We start from the raw sequence: 25,612 nt of genomic DNA on the forward strand, positions 1-25,612 counted from the left end.
AGGTGAGGGGGAAAGCAGCGTCTTCCCACCGCTGCGGTTCGCACCGTGCTGGCTTGAAGACACCACTTTTTAAAAACCTCGCTCATTCGCGCTGCTTGGGGGGAACCAGGACGGTGCTGCTGCCTCCTGTGCGAACAGCACCACAGGGACCGTTTTTTCCCGTCCCTGGGGCACTGTTTTTTGGCTGTGTGAAAACGGCCATAGAAACCAAACAAGACTGGTTCTCATCTAAGTATTTTGAATGATAAATGTTAAAAATCGAATATCTGTTTTATAATTTAAAAAAATCACTTACACATTTGTATCTACCTCTCTATGAGCGTTAAATATTTGCATATATTGCTGAAAAGATCTTTCCAGTCTCAGTTCTCTTGTTTCTTTGATTTCTTTCTTGCACTGGAGGCGTGCTTTGGCCTCTCCCCCTCCTTTTTCATCGCATCGTCCAAAAGCTCTCCATCACCAAAAGACTCCTTGATCCTAGTATGCAAATCAAATGAAGAGAAAAATGAATGGAGCAGGGTGTATTTCAGGTTTCTTTTGGCCAAATACGTTATCACAAGTATTGCATGTCGCAAACAGTATCCAGGGCCATAAGAGTCAGTACGCTGAACATGGCAGCTGAGAACCAGAATGTAGTGGTTAGAATATCAGACTAGGATCCAGGTTTGAATCCCCACTCTACCGTGGATGCTTGAAGGGTTATTTTCCTTCTCTTAACAAGATAATCTCAATCTTAGATGCTGTTAATATCTAAGACTCTAAGATTAAATATTTCGTGTTCTTCCAACTCATTGCAATCAGCATTTTCACTGCTGTTAAACAATCTAAAACCATACTTCCATTAATTGGTGGCAAGTCTATATCACTAGGTTCCAATAAAAGCATGTTTGGGCTCTCTTAATAAATGAACATTCACCATCCCAATTTCTAATACTACCTTATCTCAAAACATTTAAACTGGGGACAGCATATGTTTATAGCATTCTGTTCCTTTAGCCACATGATCACCATGGCTCTGCAGGCTTTGAGCTTATTACAACTATTATAGTTGAAGACCACTGAAACCAGACTAAGGCATGTTCTTAATCACAGTAATATAAACCCAAAACTGTCAGTAACATAATTTCTCAATTCAGTCATGGATTTGAGTGCAGAATTCAGCATCTTGACATTGGCTTTCATTCCTCCAAAAAGCAGGGTTTTAGAGACTTCTATTGCAAGGTCCTGCAGGGCCCTAACAGTAAAGGCCCTGGCCCGGGTTGAGGCCAGCCGCATCATGGAGGGGCAAGGGACCACCAGCAAATTGGCCTCTGCTGAATGGAGAGGCCTACTAGGGACATATGGGGTGAGACGGTCTCGAAGATATGAGAGCCCCAGGCTGCGAAGGGCCTAAAAGGTCAACACCAGCACTGAAGTTATAGTTGTACTATTATGTGTATAAACTCTTGCACGTGCATACTGCTGATCCACGGTCGTCATCTTCTCTCAAATCATATCTTCTTTTTCCTGCCCTCTGATGGTTATCATAAAAGGGGTATGTGTGTGTGGAAATGAAGGACAACTCTTGTGAGTAAAGTAATTTCAGTGGAATAAATATATGGAAATCGAATTTGCATAATTTAGGTTTCCAGGAAAGAGGACTGGTACAATGACTGCATGATTCTTTATACAAATGCAGTATGGATTCTTATTTGGAGCTCTACAGCTCTGAGCTGGCTTCTATTATTTCATTGCAGCCTCTCACAGAGCCTGGTTCTAAACACATGACTTGGAAGTAACGGAATATCAGATGCTGCCTTGTGCTGAATCAGACTATTTATCCCAAGACTTTCTATTCTGACCAGCAGTAGTTTTTCAAAGTCACACAAATTCTTTAGTCACAGATATTAGGGATTAGATGTGAGACCTCAGCAGAAGGAAGAGCTCAGAAGAAGGAAGCACAGCACCTCTGGAAGCCAGGGGAAGGAATAAAATAGAAAAATGATTGGGCTGGACCTCATTGGTTATTGGAGAAGGAAGGAAGGAAGGAAGGAAGGAAGGAAGGAAGGAAGGAAGGAAGGAAGGAAGGAAGGAAGGAAGGAAGGAAGGAAGGAAGGAAGGAAGGAAGGAAGGAAGGAAGGAAGGAAGGAAGGAAGGAAGGAATGTTGGGGCAGGAAGTAAAACCTTGCACTTCCTGCCACATCTTTTCTTCCTTCCAGCAGCCAATTGGGTGCAGAACAAACATGTCAAGTACCACTTTGCTTTATTTTCTGCCCTGACTTGGTGTCTCTAGGTACTCTACCTCCCAAGCCATGTCTCTAGTGCTGGCCGTGCATACCAAGGAGTGGCCTCTGTGGAAGTTTGTGTCCACATGCATAGAACTAGCCCACATGTAAAACATATAATATGGGTGGTGAACATGGAGAAGAGAATGTTTTCAGAGAAGAGCAGAAGGAGCATTGGGCTGATTCTGTCCAGCCTTAGGAGTTTTGGCTGTTCAAATCCATCCACTATACCTTTCTTGTAAATTCAGAAGGTGCGTCAATCATCTCCAGTGTTTTGACAGATGTCACCTGGGATTATCATTTCACAGCATCTCAACCAAGCTCTCCTATTAGCAGGCGCAGAGCTTGCTAAATTATTGTTTCCTAAAGAAAAATTAACCTGTTCCTGACAAGCTGACAATTGAAAAAGCTGGTATCTGTCTCCTGGTGATAAATACTACAGCATCCAAACAACAATGTACTGTTTAGGGAGGGAAATGAACTCCATTAACAAGGATTCCTGATTCTCAGACTTCTCACTTCTCATTCTAGATTGGTATATCAGTTCCCCCAAGGAACTAAATGTCACATCAGGCAAAAGCACAAAACACATTAACACTTAATTAATTGGCAACTTATACCATTCACCTGATAACTGCAACCACTTTATATAATTTCCCATCTTCAGGTTACAATTATTCATTGAATGATCATTGATTACTGCAGGCATCATATATATTCTATCATGCTGAATGAGTAAATTCCCCATGTTACAGTGTACACTGTGTTGCTTGTATTTCGGAAGTGGAGTGGGGGCCCTTAATGGAATCCACCCCTCCTCAATTTCTCTTAATTCTAGCTTTTCCCACTAGTGCTCATAAGCCCCAGCTCGGATGCTACAAACCATTGTACAAAATTTTTAAGGGGGGGGGGGGGCAGAAATGCTTATTCTAGTAGCAATAACCTTCTCTCTCTTTGTTCTCATTGTACTTGGGAGAAGTAGGATATCATTGGAGAAATAGCTCCCAATGCTATGCTCACTTAAAAGAGGCTCCCTGAACTAACTGACATCAACTGAAGATACAGAATGGATGGTACAGTGATGCATAGGGAGTTATTCTTTTCACTCACTGATTTCCCCCATGAAATTTCTGACTAGTCTATGTCTTGTGATAAAATAATATTTGCAGATGCCTCATCTTGTTCTTGGCTAGAACCTATCTTCTACTATGCTTTTAATTCCAGAAAAGAAGGTTCATTGCTTTCATCTTCATTCTTCTGAAGAGATCAACTAGATATAAGCATTTCTTCTACAGCAGATGTCTATTATTATTATTATTATTATTATTATTATTATTATTATTATTATTAGTAAGTAAGTAAGTAAGTAAGTAAGTAAGTAAGTAAGTAAGTAAGTTTATATACCGCCCTCCCCCGAAGGGCTCAGAGTAGTGAACACAGAATATACATGAAGAGTACAAATACAGAGTACAGAGTACAGTCTACTCCTCCCCCAGCCCAGAGAGACAGAATTCAGCCCTCCTTTGTGTGTAGAGTTGCCAGCCTCCAGGTGGGGACTGGAGATATCTCAAAATTACAACTCAACATACAGTAGAGATCAGTTCCTCTGGAGACAAAATGGCTGCTTTGGTGGAGGGTGACACTGTTGCATTAGACCCTGCTGAAGTCCCTCCCCTCCTCAAATCCTGCCTTACCTACGCTCCCACAAAATACCTAAGAATTTTCCAACCCAATATAGCCAACCCTATCTATCTCTGTGGTTTCTGAGAGCTGTTCAATTTGAACTTATCAACACTTTTTTTGGGACAAGGGTTCTTTTGGATTCTGACATTTCCTAGATAGAAGGGAAATTTTAGTGAGGCACTTTTTTCTCAGCTTGAAAGTCAGACTTTGAGCCCTTGGAATATGGCAAGAGACTGTCTTGGAGGACAGGAGGAACGAAAGAGGAAGGCAGGTGACCACCTAACTAAAGAAAGATCCTTTAGGGTAATAACGTAGGTAGATCTGGATGGTGTAAAACTTGGAGACCAGACTGTCATCTTCATCCAGGCAGACCCCCACACGTTGATAGCGGAAAATTGTCCACACCCCTCCCCCTTCCCCTCGCCGCCACCCCCGCACTTACCTTAGTTTAGCCAGCTGCAAAAAGCAGCCTTGCGAGCCTCCTTCCCACCTGCCCCAGAAAGGCCTCTGCAGGAGTTGGGGCTCGCAAGGTCTCCTGGAAAATGTAGTTCCCACCCAAAGACCAATGTGCAGCCACACCAGTATTTAATCCCCAAGCTCTCCATTGAAAAAAAAATCTCCCATCTCTAATTGGATTGCCAGGTCCCCCAGGCCACTGGTGGAGGATGGGCGGGGGGCAGGGAGATTGCCCGATCCAAGTTAGGAAACCCCTGAAGATTTGGGGATGCAATCTGGAGAGGGCAGGGGTTTTAGTGGGTTACAATGGCATACAGCCCATCCTCCAAATAATCCATTTTCTCCAGGGGACCTGATCTCCATAATTGGGTACGTGTAATTTTGAGGGTCCCCCAAGTCTTACGTGGAGTCCGGCATCCCTTTTTCAAACCACATGCTATGATTACTAACCTGCTCTGTGCAACTGGGATAACAGACACCTTCCTATTGTCGGCAATGAAACTGAAGGGGGAGAGAAATGAACAAAATATATTTAATGAACATGTCTAGGTATTTTATGCCATCATTGATATTTCACTGAATCATTACAATTTCTACTATGTCTTAAACCACCATTTATTTTATTATAGACACAAACTACCCATCCCACTGCTCAGATTATCCCGGACTCATTTGTTCATTTATTAAAATACATGAATCCCTTCTTTCCCCCTCCATAAAGAGACCCCGAGCTGGATCAGGTTATTTTATTATAGAAACTGAAGTAAAAGCAATTTTTAAAAAGCAATTAACAATGAAGTTAAAAACCCACAATAAGGGCATATCCCTCTCAAAGCATAAGATACTCACAATCATACTTGACATTTCATTTAACAAAAAGCCCACACAGAAAACAGTTTTATATGCTATCCTAAAGGCTTGAAATGGAGATAAACTCCTAATTGGAGAATGTTCCATAAGGTTGAGGTTACGGCCAAGAGGGCCTATCAAGGGTCTTAAGGGCATTCTAAGGTCACAGAGAGAGGGGACAAGAAGAAGACAGGATGACAAGCATAATTTGCACATGAGTTCATACAGGGACAGGCAGGAAAGAGCTAGTACTTACCATCAAACCTGTGTGGATCTATTTTAGAACAAATGTTATCTTTGGTGTAAAAGCAAAACTATTTTATCAAATAAGTCTCATTTCATTACTCTTTATTTGCATTCTTTCTTACTAACACTCAAGATAGATTATACAGTGTAGGTCAGTGCAATTAAAAGGATGGGCCATAGAGCTAGGATTACAACAGTGGTTCTCAACCTGGGGGTCGAGACCCCTTTGGGGGTCGAACGACTCTTTCACATGGGTCGCCTAAGACTCTTTGCATCAGTGTTCTCCATCTATAAAATGGATAAATGTTAGGGTTGGGGGTCACCACAACATGAGGAACTGTATTAAAGGGCTGCGGCATTAGGAAGGTTGAGAACCACTGGATTACATGAATCTGAAGCACAGCATTAGTACTATACACAGAGTTACCAGACCCCTACTAGGAGCAGGGGATTCCCTACTTTTTGGTCCTCCCCCTCCCCACCCTCCCCACTGGTTTTGTTCAGCTGGTCAGTAGAGAAACTTACTAGCAGCAAACTGAGGTCTAGGCCTCTGTTGCCAGTGAAGCATCAATGTCACTTCCTTCATTGGAAGAGATGTCATCACATCACTAGCGACATGGGGATGCTCTGGTATTTTGGCAAAACCTTTTTTGTTTTTGCCCAAACAGCAGAGCACCCCCACAGCACCAGTGATGTGATAACGTCACTTTCTGGAAATGGTGTTGATGACTCACTGGCAATAGAGGTCTAGGCCTCAGTTTGCTGCTGGTAAGTCCCCATCCCCCCCCACCCGCCAGTTGACAAGGAGTGGTTGACAACCTTAATTAGACATAACATGTTAAAATTGCGGAAAATGGTACATAAATATATTAAAAAGCAGTGAAAGTAGGATGCTGCACACAGCAAACAAATACATACCATACACATGGGTATGATTCACAGTCCCTTTCTTTTGATAAATGCACCTTCCTGAACCATTCAAGTTATAATTAGAGTTCATAGACTGCTGCTGGGGGCAGAGTATCTTCCGCTTTGGATCCCCTCATCACAGGTCATCAAGCTGGATGGTGGGGGATCTTACCAGGCTTAAAATGAGATGTAGGCCTCAAAGACACCAGCATGATTACATCACTTGTGGAAGTGACATCACCACACAGGCAATCACAGGGGAAACATTCTGGTATATGGCAAAACATTGGTACTGTCAAGATCTAGACATCATTTTAAGCCTGGTCGGATCCCTCACGCTCCTACCCCACTGATGGCTGGGGGATAGCAACTTTAGTTATAACACAGTCCAATCACTGTTATACAAATGCCCTCCTGAACAATGCTGTTCAACATAGCTTGTGGAATGACCGAAGCGTGGGGGTATTCCTGATCTCCTTAGGCAGGCCATTCCACAAGGTGGGGCCCACAAAAGATAATGCATATGTATGAGCAGTTGTCCCAAATCGTTCTCTGCATTCGGCAGAGACCAACTTACTGGTGATCCCTGGCCCCTCAATGATACGGATGGCCTCCACCCGGGCCAGGGCCTTTACAGCCCTGCCCCCGGCCTGGTGGAACGCCCTCCCACCAGCAGTCCGGGCCCTGCGTGATCTTACTGAATTCCGCAGGGCCTGTAAGACGGAGCTGTTCCGCCGGGCCTTTGGGGAGGCTAGCCGTTGATAGGGGCCCCCTCCATATACAACATCAAGTGGATCCTACCGTCTCTTCCCCTTTTGGGGTTAGAGGGAACAGATAGCAGATGCCATTCTTGTTTTAATGCTAATTTTAATGCTGCTTCAAGACGAGATAGGGTTTATATTTTAATTATTAGAGCCTGTATTTATTGAAATTGTGGTTTTAAATTGTTATTGTGCTCTATCTATATGTGTTCACCGCCCTGAGCCCTCCGGGGGAGGGCGGTCTATAAACCCAATAAATAAATAAATAAATAAAAATAAATCTTGCCCATTTGCAGGGTATCATTGCTTACTACCATGTCACTTATAAATATTTCTTCCATTAATGCAGGCCTGTGCAAACAGTAACTCACCAAGCTGAATGAAACCCTCCAACCAAGGAATGATTCTGTAAGTCCACTCTTGTGGCTGCCATTTTGGAACTTTACAAGCATTTTGCAAGACATGATGCAGGGCTCATAAATTTGAGGAGCTGGTATAATATAATGGTTCGTGTCAGATTCAGATCTGGATATCCATGTTTAAAACCCCAACTCAGCCATGAAACATCCCTGTGTAACTTTCTCGGCTGGATCTTACTATGAAAGTAAAATGTCACTGAGCTCCTTGGAGGAAAAGTAGGAAAAATATTAGACAGATAAAAATTGTGCCGATCTGGGTTAGTAATTGCTGCCCTTGATTCACAAAGTTATGTAACAGCAAGATATTTTCAGGATTTAAAAACGAATGCAATTCTGCAGTCACAGCCAAAACTATTCCAGAAGAAAAGATCAGGAGAGTTATCACTTACAGAAGATGAACTAGAGGTGACTAGAAATTATAAGAGTGCTCTCACATTTGGGGGAAAAAATCTATGACTGCATCTCTGCAAACAATACGTCCCATGGATTCCACTAAGGTACATTAATTCGGGCACAATCAAAACATTCATTCAGCTTTTCAAACTGGAACAAGGCCATTTGAAAGGTAAGAAAGGCAAAAATAGAGTCTCTGTGTGCACACTGTATTGGCTGCTAAAGCAATCACAGAGGCCACCGATAGATCACTGAGGGTCTGAGGGTTCTTATTATGTTGGTCTTCAGAAAAACAAAATAACACAACGTTCTAATTCATAACTTGATTAAAATAAACATTTTTTTCTTAATTTGGTTTTCCAATTTTTGCGATAATCAGGAAACAAATTGCCTACATAAATGCACGTGGTGCAGGGACTACGTGATGATGAGGGAGGATGGGTAGTCCCCTGGCAACTGACAAATAGGGCTGAGAGGAGGCAGATGCTTGCAAATCCCTTTGCAGGATCTCAAGATTTCCCAGGAAGTCTTGCCTCATGCTTCCAAAGACAAGGCCAAGGTATTCAGTTCTCTACTTAACATCCCCCAAAAGGCTCACTGTTGGTATTTGCCAGTGTCTGTCAAAACTCAGTTATAAAATGGTTAACTGTTTCTATGTAAACAAGTTGCTGAGGCCAACGTTTATGACTTGGTCTGTTGATTAGCTATTGGTCAGTCAGATAGCCACTGCTTACATGTTAGTGAGCACGTACATCAGAAGGTATGAAGTTAACTAGTTTTCTTCGTTTCAAAAAAAGAAGATCATGTAGACAGAGAGAAGTAGGAAAGAAAAGCAAGATGTAGTCTTAAGTGTATATATAAATATGTAACAGAGAAGTACAGCATTTATTTGTTTTATTCCGTGTAACCCTACCCTTTTAAATTAGTAAACATTTATATAAACCAACTCAAGGTATCTCTGGCTCTCTTCTTTTCCTCTGGATGCTGCTTCTGCATCTCTGCTAATAAGTATCTCTTTTAATCGAATACCCGTCACTCACCCAAAAGCTAAACTAGGAATGGTAACGAATAAGGACTGTAGAGGATATTCTGAATCTTTATGGGTTGCACAGAAAGTACATGGCACAGTAACTTGGGTAGAAGATGCACTGGCTGAAATTTTCCCATTCAAAGTAAGTGTCTTTTATAGAAGCTTTGTTCTGTTTTTACTCTGGAATTGCAGGCTCATCCAAGATCTTCATGCCTCCTTTGGCAACTGTGGCACCTATTTAGAAATGTTCCCCATGTCCTTTGGACCCCAGAAAAATATAGACGGTTTATACACAACTGTATTCTCACCATTACTCTTAAAAGGAGAAAGATTACAACCATGGCTCTCATTTTCATTCAGACTGGTGCTCCTGGGGAAGCAAGCTGTCTCCTGAATGAAGGGAGAAGGATTGCACCTTGATCTAAGGAGACACCATTAATTTCTTTGCTCTTATCCCTTGCACAAGTCTAAGGAAGATTTCATTTACAATTGGGTTAGATAAAAACCAGAAGAAATCTCAGGAGGTCAGCAAAGCAATTCACTCCCCTGACCTATCCTCTTCTGATGCTCTAGACCTTGGTGTAGAAGAGAAAATAACTTTTGCAAAGGGTTAGTTCATCAGATGCTCACTTTGGTGAGGATACAGGAAGACGGGCTCATCATTTCTGGTAATGAGGCCATGGCCTTTCTACAGGGAGCTCCTTGCTTTTGAGAGGGAAGTTCACACACACACACACACACACACACACACACACACACACACACACACACACAGTATATTCAGATGAAGAGGCATCTGTGGGTTTCACCAGGGCTGCCAGCTCTGGTTGGGAAATACCTGAAGATTTTGTATGTGGAGCCTGAGGAGGGTGGAGTTTAGGGAGGGGAGGGACTCAGAAGGCTGCAATGCCATAGATTCCACCCTCCTAAGCAGCCCTTTTCTTCAGGGGAACTGATCTTGGTTGTCTTGAGATCAACTGTAATAGGGAGACACCTCCAGGTGCCACCTGGAGGTTGGAAACTCTGGATTTCACATATTAACATTTAGCCAAACACTTTAACTGTGGGGACTACCCACAAAAGCACTGCAGCTGAAAGGAATGTGGATATCTTTATTATTTTATTTTATTATTGGATTTATATACCACCCTCCCCTGAAGGGCTCATGTTATAACTTTATCTGTACATTGCTTTGTACTGTGGGCTGGAGGACTGCGAAAAGGCAGGCATGACATCATCCTCTGCGTGCCAAATTTAACTTATTTCCCATTAATTTATTTTCGTATCATCTCCTTTGTTCAAAGACAGAGAATTTATACAAAATGTGCTCAATCCGGAACAAAATCTAAAGAAATGGCATACTAAATGTCAAACACAATAGGAAGTTAGGTCTGACCAAATAAGCCAAATCAACCTTGACAGACCTGAGAAAACAAAGAATAGATCGGTGTTATGAGTTGTGCCTTGATGCCTATGATAGTTACGATCAATTAAAACTTTGATACTTGAAGACAATGGCATTTCGGGAGGGCGGGGGCATTTTAAAAAAATATTTTTAATTATTATATAACTATACAACAACCAGATGGTGAACCAGCCACCCTGCAAAAACTATTTTAAAAAGAATGAAAAAAATAAAAAATAGACTGTCACCCCCAAAATGTTCTATGATCATAGAAAAAAGAGACAAGAACATAAACAGATGTATAGACTAATATTAACTGCATGACTCCCACCTCATCTTCATCACATACCCTACATTCTATATAAAAAAATTAAAAAAATCTTATCCCAGCTTTCTATTTCCTCCTACAACAAGAAAAAAAACTTTCATTTTATGACCTGATTATCAATACTTACATATACAATCTATTTTAAACTATTACTTCTTTATCCAGAGTTCTGCCATTATTAATCCACACATATATATTTCCTCTTGCTCTCCCTATCCTTCTAAATAGCCTCTGTTATTTTAAAGTATAACATGGTTTTAAACATGATTTTAGTAACTCTCCCTCCCTTCATTTATTCCAAACTTTTGGCCTTTCCTCCCCAATATACTATAGTTTAAAGGACTTTAAACATCTTTTTTGTTCTTGCTAATAAATGTTCTTGCTTCTGCTGAGTTCCATTAAAGGTAGAAACTAGTCCTTCTGGTAACCACCATCAAAAGGGATTTTTTTCTTTAACATTTTTTAAAGAAACCTGTATTTTTTTCTCTTCACCAATACCCCCCATGGCAGTTCCTTCATGATTATCAAGTCCTGCCCCAAGTACTGCATTCTCTTTTTAAAATGCATGCAAAGTATGTCTTCTTTCATTGATCTTCATGTCAGATACATCACACAGTCTTGGGGCATCTTTTTCTTTTGTGCAGCAAGTGATCTCACATGTTTTATTTTACTGACCTTTGTATTTCTGGAGCCGCTCTGGTAGGAAATCCTTACGCAAATTTTCTCCATCTGATTCTGGTAAAGGACAAATTTGCAACAGAAATTCCTTCTATCTTAACTCCAGACGATTCATTTTTCAGCCTGGCGTATTTCTTTTTTTATTAACTTCTATTTCTGTTTCCATTGTTGTAATCTAAGACTTTTTGCAAATCTTTAGCTGGTTCTTTAAACTCTGTTTTCAATTCTACCAAATTTTGCATGCATCTATCTGTTGGAATAAGCGACTTCTGCATGCCTGGACACTGGGGGGTGCTGTGTATATCACTCTAACTGTGATGTTGCCTCTCTTGTTTGCCCTCCTTGTCTGGGCCAGGAGACCGCCCACTAACTTCCTTTCTTCCCCATGCTAGCTTCACTTCTGCTCTAGCCTTTGAACCGAGCGCATGGTCAATGGCAGCCTGCTCAGTGGGGCCTTTGCCACTGCAGCATCCACTCACTTCCACACATGTGATGACGCGTTAGTTGTGCCCACTTGTCATAGGGAAAGTAATCTCTTTAGATAGGGTTCTTTCTATTTACCTTTTCTTGGAACAAAGTTGTGAACTGAAGATGATTGAATAAATGTAAGTTTTACCTTTTACATTTATGTCTCTGGAGAACTTTCTATAAACTGCAGTCACACACACTACTGGGCATATCCATGACTCTAAACAAAATCTAACATGGTAGCAGAGACTGATGGTTATTTTTGAAGCCCAGATATTTTAAAGTTGGAGCAGATTTTTTTCCCCTTGCATGGCTTAGCAGCCATTGCCTTGGTTCTTGTGTTTTCTTGCTCACCTGGCTCTAACAGGCCAGCGAGTAACAAAAGGTTGCATAGCCTGAAAAGCTTGCTTTCTCTTTCTTGTGTGTGTGACTCATTGAGATTGCAGAGAAAGACTTTTGCATTAAAATGGCTCAGCGTAAGGCAATTCTTGAGAAGCTTACAAGCCTGAATTTTAACTCATGGCTCTACAGGATTCAATCACAAGTAAAGGAAGAGGGCATAGGTTTTGTTTTAACTACACCAAAACCAAACAGTGGAAATGAAGAGACTAGATGGCAAAGAGCAGATGAAAAGGCCATGAATGTAATTGTTAGTACTCTCACAAACTCACAACTGGTGTATGTTAAAGGACAAGATTCTGCCAAAGACATGCTAGAAGCATTAAAAAGGGTCTTTGGAGAGCAAGACAGAAATAGCAAAGTGAGTTTATTCAAACAACTATTTTCAATCAAATTACAAGAAAATGGAGATGCTGATTGCCATATAGAGAAATTGCTGAATCTGATTGATAAGTTAGCAACCACTGGCACAGTTCTGGAGGAAGAACTGAAAATTGGATTGCTTTTAAGCTCATTGCCTGAGAAATATTCAGCTTTTGTGTCTACTGTGAATGGCAAAGACTGCACATTTGAGGAAATTCTAGGACTAACTAGGTCTGAATTTCGTAAGCAGCAAGAGTATCTCTCTGTGAGCAGAGGGAAGAATGGCTCAAGTTACATTGCCCAAGAAGCCAGAGGCAAGGGGGCGGGAACTAAATCATTTGGATACAGAAAATCCAATCCCACAGGGGAAAGGAGGAGCCCACCCATCTGTTTCAAGTGTAATAAACCTGGTCACCTCCAGAGGGAGTGTCGACGTAATAAGAATGCTGAGACTGGCAGCAAGCCATCTCACACTGCTTATTCACACAGACAAAGGGATTTTACTCCTAAAAATTCGTTCAACTTTTGCACAACCCACATGATACAAACTAATGAAAAATATAAGCCTTGGATTATTGATAGCGGTGCTTCTAGGCACATGGCTTCAGATATTGCTTTGTTCAATGAATTAGACAGAGATGCTGGATGCAATGTGTATTTAGCCAATGGAAAACAGATTCCAGTGAATGGAAAGGGCAAAGTTACTTTACATTGCCGACTGGATGATAATGGAACTGAGATTGTGACTGAAAATGTCCTGTATATTCCAGACCTCGCGGCTAATCTGATCAGCGTCCCTACATTATCAGAAAAAGGATTTGCTGTTCACTTTGAGAATAATGTGTGCACTATCTCGCGGGATGGTGAGCTATATTCCACAGGTACCCTAAGAAATGGAGTCTTTGAACTGGACTGTGAGGAACCACAAGCCTGCACAGCCAAGGCAACTTCTACCCAGCAGTCTTTGGAGCTCTGGCATAGGAGGTTTGCCCACCGTGATAAAGAGGCCATCCTGAAGCTGAAAAGCAAGGACTTGGTAACAGGTATTTCCATAAAAGACTGCCCCAATGATAACCAATTGTGTGATTGTTGTTTAAGAGGAAAGGGAACTAGGCCTTCATTCCCAAAGCAAAGCCAAAGATGCTCTAAGCAGCCTCTTGACTTAATTCACTCTGATCTATGTGGACCAATCAAACCAGCATCAACTGGTAATAACACCTATCTGTTGTCTTTTATTGATGACTACTCAAGATACACTGTGTGTTATTTGCTAAAAGAAAAGTCTCAGACTGAACAGAAATTAAGAGACTATGTTGCTATGGTATCTAATAAGTTTAATAGGAAACCCAAGTGTTTTCAAACGGATAGAGGCGGAGAATACAATTCCATATCTATAAACAATTTCTTGAGGGAACATGGGATCCAACATAGACTTACTGTAGCCCATTCGCCAGAACAAAATGGAATTTCCGAAAGAAGAAATCGTTATATAATGGACATGATTCGGTGCATGCTCATTGATTCAGGCCTTCCCCGCAAGCACTGGGGAGAGGCAGCAATGACTACAGTTTACCTACAAAATAGATTGCCAACCAAAGCCACAGAAGCAACTCCATATGAGTTATGGCATGGCAGGAAACCAAATGTAGAACACATCAGAGTCTTTGGATGTAAAGCTTATGCTCACATACCAAAAGAAAAGAGATCCAAGCTAGACCCTACTACGCAAGCAGGTATATTTTGGGCTATTCTCCAGAAAGTAAAGGATACAGGATTTTTGATCCAGAAACTAACCAAATTACTATATGCAGAGTTGTGCAGTTTGACGAGCGACCCAGAGATGGCAAGCCTGCTGTGATGGATGACCATTCAAAGGGAGATGGCGATAGCGACCAGCTGATCCTACATCGCCCAGAGTCCCAGGATGACATCACCGTGCAAATGCCAGCAGATGCTCAACCTGAAGAGGGAGCAGCGGTGGAAATCCCAGACCTGACAGGTGAGGCAGAGGAGTCACAGACTACTGCGGAGGCAGACAGACCTTTGGCCCTCAGGCGCTCATTGCGGCCTAACAAGGGAGTTCCAGCCGAGAAACTTACCTACCTTGCAAGGGCGCCGTCACTGCATGAACCAGCTTCATGGGCTGAGTTACAGCGAATGCCTGAACCAGAAGCAAAGAAGTGGAAAGAGGCAGCACAAGAAGAAATCACTGCACTACATAAAAACCAAACATGGACTCTCACTGAACTACCTAAGGGTAAGAACGTTATCGGTTGTAAATGGGTTTTTAAAGCTAAACAAGATGCGGAAGGTCAGATTGAGAGATATAAGGCCAGACTTGTTGCTAAAGGATTCTCTCAGATCTATGGAACAGATTATGATCAGACTTTTGCACCTGTTGTAAAATATTCTACAATTAGAATGCTCTTAAGCATTGCTGCATCTAGAAACATGAAAACTGAGCATTTGGACGTTAAAACCGCATTTTTGCATGGCGAAATTGAACAAGAGCTTTATATGAAGCAACCACCAGGGTTCATAGATGAAAAGAATAAACGTTTAGTCTGTAAACTTCAGAAAGGACTTTATGGATTGAAACAAGCAGCTAAAGCTTGGTCAGATAAGCTAGCCAAGATGCTACTAAGTCAGGGCTTCAAACAAGGCAATGCAGACCCCTGTCTTTATAGCAGGCACAGAAATGGGAGATGGACATTTATCCTGACATATGTTGATGACTTGATTATTTGCCATGAAAATGAAACTGACTGTGCTGAGATTATATCCCAACTCAACAAGGAAGTAGAAGTCAAGCACCTGGGAGATGCCAGCTTCTACTTGGGGATCCAAATCAAACGTGAACCAGATGGAAGCTATCTTCTTAGCCAGAAGCAGAAAATATTGGAACTGCTACAGAGTCTGAACCTGGAAGGTGTCAATCCAATGCCTACCCCAATGAGTTCGGATTTCTACAGACAAGTACTACCTGATGACTTGCTACCTGACAACAATGATTACAGGACTGCAATAGGCAAGCTTTTGTACTTAGCAATGACAACCAGACCTGACATTGCTACAGCTGTGAGTATATTGTCTAGAAGGGTTAGCACACCCACCACAAGAGACTGGACTGCGGTTAAACGAGTGGTGAGGTACTTAAGAGGTACTTTAGACTTTAAACTGAAACTGCCAGCAACTAAAGATCCCACACTATTGGGATATGCTGATGCAGATTGGGCTGGAGAAAGAACAGATCTAAGATCTACCAGTGGCTATGTGTTTTTCTATGGAGGAAGTCCTGTAAGTTGGCTAGCCGTGAAACAAAGTGTTGTTGCTCACTCATCTACTGAATCAGAATTAGTATCAGTTTCTGAGGCATGTAGAGAATTACAATGGCTTTTAATGTTGTTAGAAGATTTTGGTATTGATGAACCTTTACCTGTACAAATGCTAGAAGATAACCAGAGTTGTATAGCTCTTTCTCTTTCAGATAAGAACAGTGCACGTACTAAACACATTGGAATTAAGGATCAATATGTAAGACTCTTACAGGCAGAAGGAACTGTGAAACTTCGCTACTGTCCTACTGATATGATGACAGCAGACATCTTGACCAAACCACTGCCAAGAGACAAGTTCCAAAGCCTGCGTGACAAACTGAACATTGTATACCTGGAAAGCATGCAGTGTCGAGAGGGAGTGTTGGAATAAGCGACTTCTGCATGCCTGGACACTGGGGGGTGCTGTGTATATCACTCTAACTGTGATGTTGCCTCTCTTGTTTGCCCTCCTTGTCTGGGCCAGGAGACCGCCCACTAACTTCCTTTCTTCCCCATGCTAGCTTCACTTCTGCTCTAGCCTTTGAACCGAGCGCATGGTCAATGGCAGCCTGCTCAGTGGGGCCTTTGCCACTGCAGCATCCACTCACTTCCACACACGTGATGGCGCGTTAGTTGTGCCCACTTGTCATAGGGAAAGTAATCTCTTTAGTCTAGGGTTCTTTCTATCTACCTTTTCTTGGAACAAAGTTGTGAACTGAAGATGATTGAATAAATGTAAGTTTTACCTTTTACATTTATGTCTCTGGAGAACTTTCTATAAACTGCAGTCACACACACTACTGGGCATATCCATGACTCTAAACGAAATCTAACACTATCAACTTTATCAATCTTATTTGTCATTTTTACTATATCTTTCTGTACAAAGGCAAGCATAGATTCAATTCTCTGCATTTGGTCTGGTGAAACTAGAACAGCTGGGTCTGAAACAGTCTCATTTTGAGTTTGGAATCAGCCATTATTTCCTTCTTTTCTCTCAGTTTCCAGCTATATTAAAATCAAGTCTTTTTTACTCTGCGTGGTTTTTTAAGTCTGGGTGAGTTATAACACCTTTTTGCAAGCAAGCTTTTAAAGATTTCATTTGTTTTAAATTGTGGAGGAGCATTACAGCAATACAACACTAACAGATCACTAAACAAAGACTCTCATTCCAAAATGGCAAATTTATGATGCGGTTTATAAATCAGGCTCATAACTCAGTTGTACTTATCTGTTACTAAGAAATAAATTCATCCAGCAAGAATTTATTTCGTACAAACAGATAGGCGAAAGAGCTGAGCTTCTGATTTTCTTCCAGCGCCCATCTCTGCGGAGCACAGTGCCTTTCTCCGTAATAGCACCTTTTAATCCAAGGAGTAATGGTTGCTTGGAGACAACACCCATAAGAACATAAGAACAAGCCAGCTGGATCAGACCAGAGTCCATCTAGCCCAGCTCTCTGCTACTCGCAGTGGTCCACCAAATGCCTTTGGGAGCTGACATGCAGGATGTGAAAGCAATGGCCTTCTGCGGCTGTTGCTCCCGAGCATCTGGTCTGTTAAAGCATTTGCAATCTCAGATCAAAGAGGATCAAGATTGGTAGCCATAAATCAACTTCTCCTCCATAAATCTATCCAAGCCCCTTTTAAAGCTATCCAGGTTAGTGGCCATCACCACCTCCTGTGGCAGCATATTCCAAACACCAATCACACGTTGCGTGAAGAAGTGTTTCCTTTTTTTAGTCCTAATTCTTCCCCCCAGCATTTTCAATGAATGCCCCCTAGTTCTAGTATTGTGAGAAAGAGAGAAAAATGTATCTCTGTCAACATTTTCTACCCCATGCATAATTTTATAGACTTCAATCATATCCCTCCTCAGACGTCTCCTCTCCAAACTAAAGAGTCCCAAACGCTGCAGCCTCTCCTCATAAGGAAGGTGCTCCAGTCCCTCAATCATCCTTGTTGCCCTTCTCTGCACTTTTTCTATCTCTTCGATATCCTTTTTGAGATGTGGTGACCAGAACTGAACACAGTACTCCAAGTGCAGTCGCACCACTGCTTTATATAAGGGCATAACAATCCTTGCAGTTTCATTATCAATTCCTTTCCAATTCCACTTTTCACCCAGTTCCACTTTTCACGCAAGTGAAAAGGAGACAACACGGTCATCTCTCCCACAGAAGTAATCTCTCCCACAGGATAGGTCCCTTCCCCCCCTCAATACTCTTCCCTCCAGGATGGGTGGAGAGGCCAACTGCCTCTCTCCCCAAGCACTTCTAGGAACTGCAATGGGTCAGGGCAGCCTCTACAGCCTCCCGCATATGGCTTCATGGGGCCTCTGGAGAGAGGGACTCTGACAAAAGTCCTGCGAGGGAGGGCAGTGGCAGAAGCAGCTAACTTGTGGCTCATACTCTCCTTCCCCCATTCTGTTTTCCCTTTCGTTCTCTCCATTCTGCTGTCCTTTCTCTCCCTTTCTGATTCCCTCCTCTTTCTGTCCATTGGATTTGTTCTGCTGCCCTTTCTAATCTCCTTTCTCTCCCTTTTCCCCATTCTGTTTCCCTTCTCATTCTTTCAATTCCCCTCATTCAGCCATCCTTTCTCTCTATCACCCTTTCTCCCCCATTCTTTCACCCTCCCCGTTTTCTCCATTCCTCTCATGCTGCTGCCCTTTCTCTCTATCCCCATTTCTTTCCCTGTCCCGCATTCTGTTTCAGCCTTCTTTCTCTCCATTCACCTCATGCCACTCTTTCTTTCACCTTTCTCTCCTTTGCCCTCCCATTCTGTCCCCGCCCCCACTTGTGTCATGTCAGTTCACTAGATGACTTTGGGCTAGTCACTCTCAGCCTTACCTGCTTTGCAGGGCTATTGTGAAGGTAAAATGGAGGAGAGGAGCATGATTTAAGTCACTTTGGTTCCTACTGTCAGTGTAAGTCCATTAGCCATTACCATCTGAAAAGTATATGAAACTGTACCATCTATGAAACGTCTTTAGAACATTTAAGCTGAGAGTGGAAACTGAACAAACCTATTAAGCCTGTGTCTGAAAACCAAATACTGAACCTCTGTGCCAAAGCCCTTGCGTATATATATTTTTACTGCCTTATCCATTCCTTCTCTCCAAGTTATTTATTTCGCTTTCCCAACTTGTCTCTGTTAAATAAATATTTGATTCTGTTTAAGTTTTAAATCTGCCTCAGCATTATTTTGTAAGTTTTATTAAGAGGTTTGCAAGAAGTTTGTAATAATGGGCATCCCTCACCTTCTCGGTCAGTTACAGAGAAAATGCCTCAGTTTTACCATGCACTATCCTTTCTAAAGCACCCCAGTTCCTTAAGAAAAAAAGACTGGAAAAATATGACAGATCAGTGAGTGGCTTCCTTGCCTGAAAAAGTCAGGGAGATGAGGGGGTCTGTCACAACAAGCTATAAGACCTCTGTTTAGTGATGGTCTCAGTGCATTTTCTGCAGTGGGAAAGGAAACTCTTTAGAAGAATGTCAAGTGAAAGGTACATTTTTTAAAAAATCAAAGGTTTGTGAAGACAGCCAACAGAAACAAGTTCCAAATCCAGGTCTTAAGAACCTTAGCAGTTTTTTTTTTCTGTTAAGCACCTTTTTTATGACCCTTTACACTGATAGTTGCCTCAAGACAAAGCAACACAGCTTTACCAGGAAACTAATTTTGAAAGGGTGAAGTAAAGAGGGAAAACTTCATTATAGCAAACTGGGATGATGGGTTTGCGTAATGAAGTGATCAGCAGAGTCATTATGAAGCCCACCTGGGCCCAGATCTCTTGTTAAGGCTGATTGCTCACTTACAATTCTCTCAAGTCAGCCACATTCTCTTTCCTTCACATATACTTGGGATTAAAGGCCAATTAAACTGTAAACCTGGCTGCTCCCCAAACCCAGCATGTAGCAATCGTAAAGTTAAGTACAACAAACTGTTAATATGCATTGGGAACGTACAAAGTTGGCAGCTACTTCCCCAAATAGAATACAGTTCTATATATAGTTCTATAAGACACCAAGAAAGCTCCACTGAGTCCCTTCCCACTTTGGCAGATTTGGTGGGGCCCCCTGAGCGAAGCAAAGATTAACATGGTTCTGCCTCTTCACTTGGGCCCAGAGCAAGGGCCTGGTCAGGAATGTTAATGATGTTTTGTCTCTTGACCATCCAACCTCCTGCTCAAGGGATACAAGAGCCAATCTCAACTGCCCCAATGCTTTACATAGAAATTGCCTTGGATGATGGTTTGGAAGTGTCAGTTGATGTAGATTATGATTGCCTCCACACATCATTAACTACTACCTTATCACATAGTGGGAAGGCAGGTCCAGGAGGCAAGGCTTGCCTCAGCCACCAGCCTGGGCTGCATCACATCTAGTTTCTCCTTTGCCCTAGATCAGTGGTGGTGAACCTTTGGCACTCCAGATGTTATGGACTACAATTCCCATCAGCCCCTGCCAGCATGGCATGCTGGCAGGGGCTGATGGGAATTGTAGTCCATAACATCTGGAGTGCCAAAGGTTTGCCACCACGGCCCTAGATGTTTGGATTGGGAGGCACTGTTGCTCCCCTGTTCTCTCTCTCTGGTTATCATTCTCAAGGAGAGCAGTCAGTCCAGGCACATCCTCCCTAGTCTCTGACTGCCAGAGTTTAAATAGGTCCTGGAACCCCTTGCCTTCTTCTCCACACCCCCAACTCCACATCCAAGGCAGCTCCTAGTTCCCGAGGGGGCCTCATTGCCGTGACATCAGCCACAGAAATGCTCAGCTGCATTTAGAAGATCAGCGTAGCTGTAGTTGGAGCTTGTTCTGGGCTTCTGCTAGCCTGTTTTGCCTGCCTGGGGACATGGTCCCACCTGTCAGCTGGCACTGGAGTCACTGCTGGCCATATATGTTAGCAATCAGTTGTCACTGCATGGTCTTGTTTACACAGGAAAACTCAGCTGTGAAAACTCAGCCTAATATAAGGCAGCTAAGCAAATGAGCACCATAAGGAAAGCATCACAGAGCCACTGATTAATTCCCTCTGATTTTCTCAAAGCAATTCTAGAAAGCCTATTGCCAAAGTCATATACATTTGGTTAAGCTGCAATGACTTAAACAGTGATACTGGCTACTGATCCTATGCTGGGATTTCCTATCTGTAATCCGTGGCTGCATTGGGTCCAGTTCCTCTTGAACAGCTGCAAAAAGGCTGAGATGGACACATCACCACCACAACATCAAAGGATGGGGGGAGGGGTTGGATCCTGGCACTGGTGCCAAGGGATATATTCTGCCTTCACTATGGTGCCCGCGCCCTGTGCCAAATCTTCAGCATAGCAGCTCATGAAACTCAACACAAGTTCTGCTTTTTTCTTTCAGAAAGGACAGAGAGGTTGTATAGGGGGATTTCTGCAAAAACAGTATGGCTATGGGGCTTTTCCCCCCAAGCTTCCAGCAGGCAGCTACAAATCCCCAAATGTCTTGGGATTGAGGCATGATTTACAGGCAGTTTCCTTACTTCCTCTCATTACTTGCTTTAATTCAAAAAGCATTTTAACTATTAGCAAAGTTCCAGTGTGTGTCACGACACTCAATTATTCACAGCAATGGACAGCGACGTTGACCGACTGCACAGGCATTAATACAATTTAGAACTGGGGGCCGCTGGCTCCCTGATAATTTATTACGGCTCATTATGCAGACCAGGAGAAAGTCGGGGACTTACTTACAATAAATGTGCAATCCATAATCCATCACTACCTGAAACAGACCCTGGACACCCCAGTTCCTTAACCTCTTTGGGATTTAAGGCCTTATTAGCTGAAAGTATGGTAGTTTCATTCCAGCTACAGTCTGCTGTCCAGGACATTTAACAAGAACTACACTCATTGCATTTCTTCTTATTGGAGCATGCCAATGTAAAACAGGGGTAGGTATTAACAGACCCATGAGGCACATTCAGCCCCCATTACACTTGAAGCAGACTTCTGTTCAAAGTCCACATTGATCCTGAGAGTTTGTTTTAAACAGGTTTCCAGTTACCTTCTTTACAGAAGTTTTAAAATGCAAGTAGAAAAGTAAAAGGCATATCATAAAACATACATGCTAACAACTAAATACCCCATTCCTACAGAAAGGGTGTTTTAGTGATGCCACATAGGCTAATGTTGAATTTACATCTATCGCTTCAGCTCTTCAGCTCTTTCCACACAGCAAATGTGGATTGAAGTCAGGATAAAGTAACCCGTTTTCCTGTTTTTGCATCACATGCGTCCGGGCAGGCTGCGATTGGAGCCCACGGAAACAATCTGGGTTGCTGTCATTCCTTTCACACGGAAACAAATCTCTTTTTAAAAATTTACTTTCCACCAATGCGTAGCTATGGAGGCATGCATAAATGAACCCCCACAGCCATGCTGATGTCTTACGATATGACCATTTGCACCTGCGCAGCTACACAGATGTAAGCTGTGAAATTTTTTGAAAAGGAAAACGGAAGCACCTCCTGCCCAGCTGTTCACTTGCAAGCAGCTGCAACCTGGGATTTTTCAAAACACTCACAAATAGTATGATTCTCAAAAAACCCAGTTTGAGGAAAATAACACAGGGCCAACTTGTTTTAGGGGTAGTATCTGAGCGAAGTGCTCCCCCAAAACGTTTCCCCCCCCCCATTTTAAACCTGTGTTTATTGGCCCATGCAGAATGGGCCTATTGCATTCAAGTCTAATGTCCAAACCACTATACTAAATATAATTATACTGAAGCCATGGTTAAGCACCTCCTGTGTCCTTACCACTATTCTTGCTGCTGCAACTATCAGTTCTCTGGCTGTCTCTTCTGGCTTTCTGACACAAGAAGGGAATCTCAGTGCCACACATGCAGCATTCATTGCTTCGTGCTTACACAGAGCAGTGTCATAGAGGCTACAGCAGTGGCACTCTCAAGCATCAAAGGTTTTGTCATAGTGAGTGTGGCAGGTCGGATGCATCAAAAAATAATGAAAAGGTCTACCAGTAGGGTGTAGTAGATAAGTCTGGGGAACTGGGTTTCTCTCCCCATTTCTCCACATGAAGCCAGGGGATTTGCCAGTCACAGTTCTATCAGAACTCTCTTAGCACCTAAGAGCAGGTGCACTCTGATATGGAGGAACCTGGTTTGATTCCCAGCTCTGCCGCTTGAGTTGTAGAGGCTTATCTGAGGAATTCAGATTAGCCTGTACACTCCCACACATGCCAGCTGGGTGACCTTGGGCTAGTCACAGCTTCTCAGAGCTCTCTCAGCCCCACCCACCTCACAGGGTGTTTGTTGTGAGGGGGGAAGGGCAAGGAGATTGTAAGCCCCTTTGAGTCTCCTATAGGAGAGAAAGGGGGGATATAAATCCAAACTCTTCTTCTTCTTCTTCTTCTTCTTCTTCTTCTTCTTAGTCCCACTTACATAGGCATAGCTATAATGGGGCCATCCAGGGACAACTGCCCTGGGTGGCCCCCGTTGAGTCACGTGGGGGGCAGAAAATCGCCCCCACACTTCTGCCACCCAGGTATGGTGCGGAGCAGAGCCAGGCGCCGCCCGGGCAGGCCTTGGCTGGCTCAACTGCTGTCCAAGGGGTGGGCCACCACTTTTCCCCCCTGCCGCCGGACAAGGTAAGTGGGGGGGGGCAGCACAGGGGCCCATGGGGGGCAGAAAACTGGGAGTCCACCCCAGGCTCCATTTTCCTCAGCTACACCACTGTCCACTTACCTCACAAGGGATATGTTGTGGGAGGAAGGGAAAAGTGATTGTAAACAGCTTCGAGACTCCTTAAAGGTAGATAAAAGTGGGGTATAAAAATCACTACATCTCTTCCTTCTCCTCCTACAAAGGCCAGTTCCCCACTTAAAGAAAAAAACTAAGACAAACCGGTCTTGCTTGACCCGCTTGTGCCTTCTGAAAGCTTCACTGTCTTCCGCGGCATCAGAAATGCGGATCTCTTTTCTGATTGGCTGGAGCCCTGCTGTGGCCTGATTGGACAGTAGTGTCCATGTCACTAGGAGCGGCGGCCCGCACTCTACAAGGGTTTTTCTAAAAGATGCTCTTGCAAACAGGAGTGGAAATGACGAGTGCTTATGGGGTTGAAGAGCTCCAGAATCGAGGTGGCTGCACTGCCGTTGCTGCCACCATGGGGAGTGCCGCTGGACCACGGGTTACTTGCCGTAAGTAGCCCACATGAAACGGGAAGTGGGGAAACGGCCAAAGATTAACTGGATTTTATTATCAAAGGCTTTCATGGCCAAAATTAACTGGCTGTTGCCTGTTTTCCAGGCTGCGTGGCCATGGCCACACAGCCCAGAAAACTCACAAAAACTAATTGACTGGATTAGATTCCAGCAGAAACCTTCATGGACCAAAGTCCACTTATTCAGATGAAAAGAGTAGCTTTTTCATTAGGCAACCTTTTAGGTAGGAGGCATGAATACATATGCCCTGACTTGGACAGTCCATGATAGACAAACCTCATCAGATCTTGGCTGCTAAGTAGGGTCACCCTTGGTTAGTTTTTGGATGGGAGACCACCAAGGAAGTCCAGAGTTGCTACATAGAGGTAGACAATGGCAAATACTTCTGCTTGACTTATTCGTTTAAAAAAACTCAGGCCTGAACAAGAAAAATAAAGAGACCATTCACTAATGATGCTAAACTAGTTAATACCAATTAATGGTTGTGATGTTCCAAATTTTGCAAAGGTAATTAAATATGGCATAATAATTATTGGGAAGAGTCAAAAGGCTCAGAATGTTCCAAATTCATATCCCTTTTCAGCTATGACTTTCACTGGGAGATTGTGAGACAGTGGCTATCTTTCAGTCTGATCTATCTCACAGAGTTATTGTTATGCTACAATAGAAAAATCCCCCAGTATGCTGCTGTGAGTTTCTTAGAGAGAATATGAATACAGATGCTATAAATACCTACAAAAGGTGGGGAGTCTCTCTCAATACACCCAATGGCATGGTCTGTTTCTGAGTTTTTCTGTTATACTTATGATTCTGTGGATGAACTGTATTTCCTTTTTTATTTTATACATTTTGTTGCATAACAATATTTTTCCAAAACAAGTATTGTATACAAAACCAGTAATCGAACAAATAACTAAGACAGCCATCAATATAAATATTAATGAGAAAAGAAAAAAAAATAAAAACTTCCACATATTTCTGCTGTATCTTTCTATTATTGTTGAATATATTCTATCCAAGCATTCCATTCAGTTTAGAGGTCAGAATCCATTTTATGTTGTGTTATGGAAGCAATTGTGCTAAACTTGCTATTCCATTACCTTAATTTGCCATTCTTTAACTGTAATTTAACTGTAATTAATTTGCCATTCTTTAACTGTAATTTAACTGTAATTTACAATTCTTCATTTTCCAATATTTTGCCAAACTATTCTAGCTGCAGTAGCCATATACTGAAATATTATTATCTTGTCTTTCTTAATGTTGTTAACCATACCTAATAAATACTTTTCTGGTAAACAAGTAACCTTAATTTTGAAAATTAAGAGGATCAGAGGATCCTCTGAAGATGCCAGCCACAGATGCAGGCGAAACGTCAGAAGAAAATGCTACTAGAACACGGCCATACAGCCCCGAAACCACACAACACCCCAGTGATTCCG

General features: G+C 42.6%; 1 protein-coding gene across 1 annotated transcript in view; it reads right to left on the minus strand.

The window, feature by feature from the left end:
* Positions 1–362: 362 nt before the first annotated feature.
* LG03H3orf20 (linkage group 03 C3orf20 homolog) overlaps positions 363–25,612 on the minus strand; it is a 78,772-nt gene continuing 53,522 nt past the window's right edge. The window contains exons 16-17 of the mRNA XM_048487329.1: positions 23,854–24,027; positions 363–477 (exon numbers count right to left, since the gene is read on the minus strand). Of these exons, the coding sequence (XP_048343286.1) occupies positions 363–477; positions 23,854–24,027 (289 nt within the window). The remainder of the gene's footprint in view (positions 478–23,853; positions 24,028–25,612) is intronic.

Source organism: Sphaerodactylus townsendi, linkage group LG03 (assembly GCF_021028975.2).
Source record: "Sphaerodactylus townsendi isolate TG3544 linkage group LG03, MPM_Stown_v2.3, whole genome shotgun sequence".
Taxonomy (NCBI): domain Eukaryota; kingdom Metazoa; phylum Chordata; class Lepidosauria; order Squamata; family Sphaerodactylidae; genus Sphaerodactylus; species Sphaerodactylus townsendi.